Below are 7,266 nucleotides of genomic sequence, written 5' to 3' on the forward strand. Positions count from 1 at the left end.
ACACACACACCGGAGGGATTGTTGGGGACAGGTCCCCCTCCACCGCAGGCAGGAGCTCCTGGAGGGGTCCCGTCGTGCCATGTTGGCATCCGAAGGGATGTCGGAGAGACAGGGGAGCCGCTCGGGCTCGTCTGAAAAAAAGCAATGTTCTTCGGCGTTGCTTTTCTGGTATCGCTAAAGCAGTTATCTTACACCTAAAAAGAGGGGGTGGGAAGGGTGGTGTGGTGGGGGTGTGAGAGGAGGCATCTTGGAAATGAAAAAAAAAGGCCAAAAAACTAAAAAAAAAAAGGCGCTGTTGGGTTTTGAGTTACTTCTTGGAGGCACCTCCTCCCGGTGGAAGCAGAAAAGAAGTCCTGCGATGCTCGGCGCTTCTCATCCAATGCGACCGTCGCCCCCCCTCCCCAAAAAACACCCCACAAAGGGCCAGAGCTGCTGAAATTCACCTCAGTCTTCCGTCTGTCCCAGCTCCCTGCAACGCCGACTCTGCTTCCTTCAGAGCTCTGCCGAAATCAACGTACCCATGGCTTTTCGCGTCCCTTTAGCGGCGTTTTCAGCCCCCTCCCCACTTAGCTCTCCCCCCTCCTCCACCTTCCGCTCCCAGGATGCCATCCTGTGCTCCGTGTCCCCTCTTCTCTTGCCCCTCGGCTGCGTGGTGGGATCAGGATGTGTCATGCCGCAGCTTCCCCTCCCCCAGGATTTGGTTGATTGATTGCTCCTCTTGAGAGAAAGACATGATGATGTCACATCGAGAGTAGAAGTCCACTTAAAGGGGTTTGTCGCTTTCTTTCTTCAGGTGGCTAAGGTGAAGAAGAGGAAGAAGATGAGTGAGAGAGAGCAAAAAGGGTCTAGACCCAGACCACGCTGCTGGCTTGGGAAGCCTTGGCAAATCCTTGAGGTAGGAGATGCTGTTGAAAAGGTGCAACATTGTACCTCTCCCTTCCCCAACGTGCTTCCCCAGGCTCTTGTGAAGGCTCGTCTTGGCCAAAGCATCCAACCCCATTGAATGTTTGGTATTTTGGCAGGGGTATCACAGAATCACGGAATTGTTGGAGGTGGAAGGGACCTTCTAGAGATCATCTAGTCCAACTCCCCTGCCATCCTGCCTAGAGCACATCACTCAGGATGGCATCCAGGTGGGTCTTGAAGATCTCCAGATCTCCAGATCTCAACAACCTCCCTGGGCAGCCTGTTCCAGGGCTCTGGCACCCTCACGGTAAAGAAGTTTTTTCTCATATTTGAGTGGAACTTCCCAGGCTCCAGCTTGTGCCTGTTGCCCCTCGTCCTGTCACTGGGAACCACTGAAAAGAGCCCGGCTCCATCCTCCTTCAAACCACCCTTTAGATACTTATAAGCATTGATAAGGTCTCCCCTCAGCCTTCTCTTCTCCAGGCTAAAGAGCCCCAGTCTTCGAGCCTTTCCTCATAAGGGAGATGCTCCAATCCCTTAATCATCTTTGTAGCCCTAATGTTGCCCTAACTGCATTAGCATGGGTGAAACACTCAAGTTTACCACCACACACCCCCCAGAGGAGCTGAGACCCCCCCATGAGATTAGCCACCAAACAGCCCCTTGCCAAGAAGGACCATCCTGGTGGCCAGCCCACCGCTGTGCCCCAGCAGCAAAGCACCCCTGCTCCCAGGTGTGGGCTCCAGCCAAGCCACCCCACACCAGGGGCAATGCTTCCCTGTCCCCACCACCTCCGCCACCACCAGAGCTCCAAGATAAGGACAGAGGGGCCTCTCCTTGCCCGGTGCAGCGGAGAAAGCAGCAGGTCCACGCACCTGTAGTAATCCTCCTGCGTGGGGAGCGGCACGCCGTGCAGAGGGTGGTGGGCATGAAGCCACTGCTGCTGCTCCAGGGCCAGGCGCTGCAGCTCGGCCGACTGGGCGTGCATGGCCTGGAGCTGGTGTGCCGCCGACATGGGCGCGGAGAGGGAGCCCGGCAGGTCCCTGTAGGGTGCAGCTGCAGCCAGAGGCAAAGCAGAGAAGAAACCAGTTAACCTAGCAGCTCCATCCCCACCCACGGCCCCATAGCTCACCCAAAACCCTACCGCCCTTCAGCCCTGCCCATGTGCAGGACTCGCTCATCCCCTGGTAGAGTATGTCCACCCTACGTCGGGCCACAGCTCTGTCTCGTAGACCTCAGTTTGGTCCTGTGACCCCCCACGGCCACCCTGCCCCTTGGAGCTCTTGCTGAGGAGACCAGTAGCCCCTGTGAGCATCCTCACCGAAAAGCTGGTGGCGCAGCACTTCGTTCTCATGTAGAGGGTGAGGCAGGAGAGGGTTGGGGATGGTTCCAGCCGGGTACGGTATCCGGGTGAGGTGTGACCCCGAGGCGAGCGGGTCAATAAGAGGGTGAACAGAGGCTGAGGCTGGGAAGAAAAAGATACCACAAGGTAATTGTCCCGTGCTTTGTAAGAGGCAACCTGAGAAAGGCTCAAAGCACAACAAAACAAGACATGGAGAGGGTCAGGGTGTGTTAGGGATGGCATGATTTCAAGGCTTGATAAGGCAATACCATCCCCTTCTGAGTATTAACTCCTTTTTGCCTGTGTTGAATTTCACATGAACCAGCCTGGCGTGGCTCTGTCCCTACACTCCTCAGGGAGAAGTACTACTGCTCCTTAAAGTCAGTTCTGAAGGACCTGCTCTGCAATCATGTCTGTACACAGTATTGTGCCCGTCTGTCACCCCAGCTGTCCTTCCTGTGCGTACTCGTATTGGGTGCTTCCATTTCCAGGTCTCATCCAGGCACTCAAGTTGCCAAGTACCATTCACGACCGAAATGCAAGGTACTATTTATATCAAAACTGCTTTTTCCAGCGCTTTTTTTTTTAGACTCACTGACAGAGGTGCCCAGCTACGGAGCCTTAGGGGAATGGACATTCAATTTGTACTCGATGCCACCTCTGAGTAGTTTCAGCTGTTTAAGAGTGTCTATCTGTGACTGCCAGGAGACCCCCACTGACCGCTCACAGCACCTGAGCGGGCACAGCACTTTCTCCTACTGTACTGTAGTTTGGGCTTTGCTTCTCCAAGATCTTCATCCCTAAGCATCTTATAACTTTGCTTTCTGGTAGGATGTGGAAATATAAGGGACCACCACCTGATCCTCCAGTTCCTTAAAATTAGCCCATCTCCCATCCCATCCCATCCCATCCCATCATCTGTAGCAAGGAGCAAACTAGAGAACCAACATTTCATCTGCCGTAAGGATACTGTCAAAACTTTTCAAGGCTCCCACTCCCTCTGTAGGCCACAGTGTGAGGGATGCAGTCCAGAGTCACCCTGGTGGGACCCCAGCACTCGTATTGTGTCCCCAGAGATCCAGAACTAAAGGACAACTCTGCTCGCCACTAAGCAGCAAACTCACAGACACCCCAATACTTCCAACAGACGTCAGTGGTTTTGTTGGGATGGGAGCAAGGCCAAAGCTGAATGGCCATGATGTTGACCACTTCTGGCTAACGGGGTGGATTCTGAGGCCTCAAAAGTCTAGTCTTGGCAGCTTCTGAGCTTCCCCAAGGCCAGAGGGAGGGAAGGCAAGAAGGGTGCAGTAGGGAGGAGAGCAGGGCTTTGTGCAGGGCACCACCACCACGGGGTCCTTACCTGCATGTATGGCATCCTGCTGGTGGAGATGGAGGTGGGAGTGGATGTGGGAATGCTGATGATGATGAGGTGTCACATTGAGCATCTGCAGCCGGGCCAGAGGGTCATTGCTGAGAGCAGCCACCCGCTCGGCGTGCTGGCGCTCGGCCGCCAAGCGCTCGGCGTAGGACATGTCGGGACGAAGGGTCGGGCCGGCTGCCAGCGCCAGCCTCTCCCGCTCCAAGTGGCCCAGCCCTGGGTGGAAGGGAAAAGCGGGATGAAGGCCGGGGGCCGTTTGCAGACTCAGCCCGCCGTGGCGTGGGAAGGGATCCATGGCAGCAGCTGGCACGGCGTGGAGCTGCTCCAACTCGGCTGGCTTGACTTCAAAGCCGGGCTTGAGACGTTCACGTAGGTCCCGGTCCCTCAGGTCTCGTTCACGGGCTTCCCGCTCCCTCAGCTCTCGCTCCCGCGTGGCTGGATCGCTGCTGTAGATGGCCGGCACGTTGTACCCCAGCAAGCCCGGGTCGACAGCGCCCAGCGGCACGTAGAAAGGGTGGTTGCGGTTGCTGGGGGACATGACGTGGGGCCTTGCGTATTCGCTGAGGGTGCGCAGGGCCGGGGTGTCGGGGCCCAGGTAGGGGGGAACAGTCGCTACAGCACTGCCCTGCTCAAAGGAGGGGCGGTGGGGAACTGGCCCGAGCGACGAGCACTCCACCGGCCGGCCCTCCTGGGCCATCTTCTGCAAGAGAGCAGAGACACCAGCGTCAGGGTGCCGGCAGGGAGAGGACAAGGGGGTCCTTGAGCATCCATCCTGGCTGCGCTGCGGCAGTGGGACCCCCCCCCAGAACCTACCACGCTCCTCTCCAGCTCTCGCTCCTTCTCTCGCTCCCGCTCCTTCTCCCGCTCCCGCTCCCGTTCCCGCTCCTTCTCTTCCCTCGCCTTCTGCTCGGCCTCCCGCCGCACTTTCTCCACCAGGTCCGCCCTCTTCTTGGCCAGCTTGGAGCCGTCGAGGGGCACGAAGTACAGGTCCGTGCGGGAGCAGGAGTTGAAGCCACGGTCCAGGTGCTTGTTGAACCTGGGGGCGAGAGGCAAAGGCTGTCAGCACAGAAGGGGATGGGGAAAGGGACAGGGATGGGGAGAGGGATGGGGATGGAGAGAGGGACAGGGATGGGGAGAGGGACCAGGGATGGGGAGAGGGACCAGGGATGGGGAGATGGGGAGAGGGACCAGGGCAGGCACAGCTGAGCCTGACACTGTAGGAAAGGAAAATGCATCACAAAAAACACAAAAGCGCGCATCCGCAGCACACGCTCATGGTGACCTCCCCTTCCCTGCCTCATGAACACTTCCCCAGCCTTAGGACAACCCCTCTCCCGACAGCATCTCCTCACCTGGCTGACTGGCTGGCATGGCTGGGGACATCCACCACCTTGGGGGGCGGCGAGGGGCTCCAGCTACGGAGCCTTAGGGGAATGGACATTCAATTTGTACTCGATGCCACCTCTGAGTAGTTTCAGCTGTTTAAGAGTGTCTATCTGTGACTGCCAGGAGACCCCCACTGACCGCTCACAGCACCTGAGCGGGCACAGCACTTTCTCCTACTGTACTGTAGTTTGGGCTTTGCTTCTCCAAGATCTTCATCCCTAAGCATCTTATAACTTTGCTTTCTGGTAGGATGTGGAAATATAAGGGACCACCACCTGATCCTCCAGTTCCTTAAAATTAGCCCATCTCCCATCCCATCCCATCCCATCCCATCATCTGTAGCAAGGAGCAAACTAGAGAACCAACATTTCATCTGCCGTAAGGATACTGTCAAAACTTTTCAAGGCTCCCACTCCCTCTGTAGGCCACAGTGTGAGGGATGCAGTCCAGAGTCACCCTGGTGGGACCCCAGCACTCGTATTGTGTCCCCAGAGATCCAGAACTAAAGGACAACTCTGCTCGCCACTAAGCAGCAAACTCACAGACACCCCAATACTTCCAACAGACGTCAGTGGTTTTGTTGGGATGGGAGCAAGGCCAAAGCTGAATGGCCATGATGTTGACCACTTCTGGCTAACGGGGTGGATTCTGAGGCCTCAAAAGTCTAGTCTTGGCAGCTTCTGAGCTTCCCCAAGGCCAGAGGGAGGGAAGGCAAGAAGGGTGCAGTAGGGAGGAGAGCAGGGCTTTGTGCAGGGCACCACCACCACGGGGTCCTTACCTGCATGTATGGCATCCTGCTGGTGGAGATGGAGGTGGGAGTGGATGTGGGAATGCTGATGATGATGAGGTGTCACATTGAGCATCTGCAGCCGGGCCAGAGGGTCATTGCTGAGAGCAGCCACCCGCTCGGCGTGCTGGCGCTCGGCCGCCAAGCGCTCGGCGTAGGACATGTCGGGACGAAGGGTCGGGCCGGCTGCCAGCGCCAGCCTCTCCCGCTCCAAGTGGCCCAGCCCTGGGTGGAAGGGAAAAGCGGGATGAAGGCCGGGGGCCGTTTGCAGACTCAGCCCGCCGTGGCGTGGGAAGGGATCCATGGCAGCAGCTGGCACGGCGTGGAGCTGCTCCAACTCGGCTGGCTTGACTTCAAAGCCGGGCTTGAGACGTTCACGTAGGTCCCGGTCCCTCAGGTCTCGTTCACGGGCTTCCCGCTCCCTCAGCTCTCGCTCCCGCGTGGCTGGATCGCTGCTGTAGATGGCCGGCACGTTGTACCCCAGCAAGCCCGGGTCGACAGCGCCCAGCGGCACGTAGAAAGGGTGGTTGCGGTTGCTGGGGGACATGACGTGGGGCCTTGCGTATTCGCTGAGGGTGCGCAGGGCCGGGGTGTCGGGGCCCAGGTAGGGGGGAACAGTCGCTACAGCACTGCCCTGCTCAAAGGAGGGGCGGTGGGGAACTGGCCCGAGCGACGAGCACTCCACCGGCCGGCCCTCCTGGGCCATCTTCTGCAAGAGAGCAGAGACACCAGCGTCAGGGTGCTGGCAGGGAGAGGACAAGGGGGTCCTTGAGCATCCATCCTGGCTGCGCTGCGGCAGTGGGACCCCCCCCCAGAACCTACCACGCTCCTCTCCAGCTCTCGCTCCTTCTCTCGCTCCCGCTCCTTCTCCCGCTCCCGCTCCCGTTCCCGCTCCTTCTCTTCCCTCGCCTTCTGCTCGGCCTCCCGCCGCACTTTCTCCACCAGATCCGCCCTCTTCTTGGCCAGCTTGGAGCCGTCGAGGGGCACGAAGTACAGGTCCGTGCGGGAGCAGGAGTTGAAGCCACGGTCCAGGTGTTTGTTGAACCTGAGGGCGAGAGGCAAAGACTGTCAGCGCAGAAGGGGATGGGGAAAGGGACAGGGATAGGGAGAGGGACAGGGATGGGGAGAGGGACCAAGGATGGGGAGAGGGACCAGGGCAGGCACAGCTGAGCCTGACACTGTAGGAAAGGAAAAAGCATCACGAAAAACACAAAAGGTGGCATCTGCAGCACACGCTCATGGTGACCTCCCCTTCCCTGCCTCATGAACACCTCCCCAGCCTGGGGACAACCCCCCTCCTGACAGCATCTCCTCACCTGGCTGACTGGCTGGCATGGCTGGGGACATCCACCACCTTGGGGGGCGGCGAGGGGCTGCGAGCAGGGGGCACAGGGCTCTCAGGTGGCTCGTACTCCTCTGACGGCTCCTGCTTGATCTGTGCGGCGCTGAGGGGGAGAGGGGGCGGCG

The 7,266-nt window shown here is 58.6% G+C and overlaps 1 protein-coding gene across 1 annotated transcript in view; it reads right to left on the bottom strand.

Moving 5' to 3' along the window:
* Nucleotides 1-6: 6 nt before the first annotated feature.
* The window catches only part of ATN1 (atrophin 1), an 11,298-nt gene continuing 4,038 nt past the window's right edge, over nucleotides 7-7,266 (bottom strand). The window contains exons 5-14 of the mRNA XM_014957075.1: nucleotides 7,116-7,234; nucleotides 6,622-6,844; nucleotides 5,791-6,508; nucleotides 5,379-5,430; nucleotides 4,979-5,041; nucleotides 4,440-4,662; nucleotides 3,609-4,326; nucleotides 2,228-2,371; nucleotides 1,782-1,962; nucleotides 7-797 (exon numbers count right to left, since the gene is read on the bottom strand). Coding sequence (XP_014812561.1) covers nucleotides 764-797; nucleotides 1,782-1,962; nucleotides 2,228-2,371; nucleotides 3,609-4,326; nucleotides 4,440-4,662; nucleotides 4,979-5,041; nucleotides 5,379-5,430; nucleotides 5,791-6,508; nucleotides 6,622-6,844; nucleotides 7,116-7,234 — 2,475 coding nt within the window. The 3' untranslated portion in view covers nucleotides 7-763. The remainder of the gene's footprint in view (nucleotides 798-1,781; nucleotides 1,963-2,227; nucleotides 2,372-3,608; nucleotides 4,327-4,439; nucleotides 4,663-4,978; nucleotides 5,042-5,378; nucleotides 5,431-5,790; nucleotides 6,509-6,621; nucleotides 6,845-7,115; nucleotides 7,235-7,266) is intronic.

The sequence above is a fragment of the Calidris pugnax genome, unplaced genomic scaffold, assembly GCF_001431845.1.
Source record: "Calidris pugnax isolate Ruff unplaced genomic scaffold, ASM143184v1 scaffold225, whole genome shotgun sequence".
Taxonomy (NCBI): Eukaryota; Metazoa; Chordata; class Aves; order Charadriiformes; family Scolopacidae; genus Calidris; species Calidris pugnax.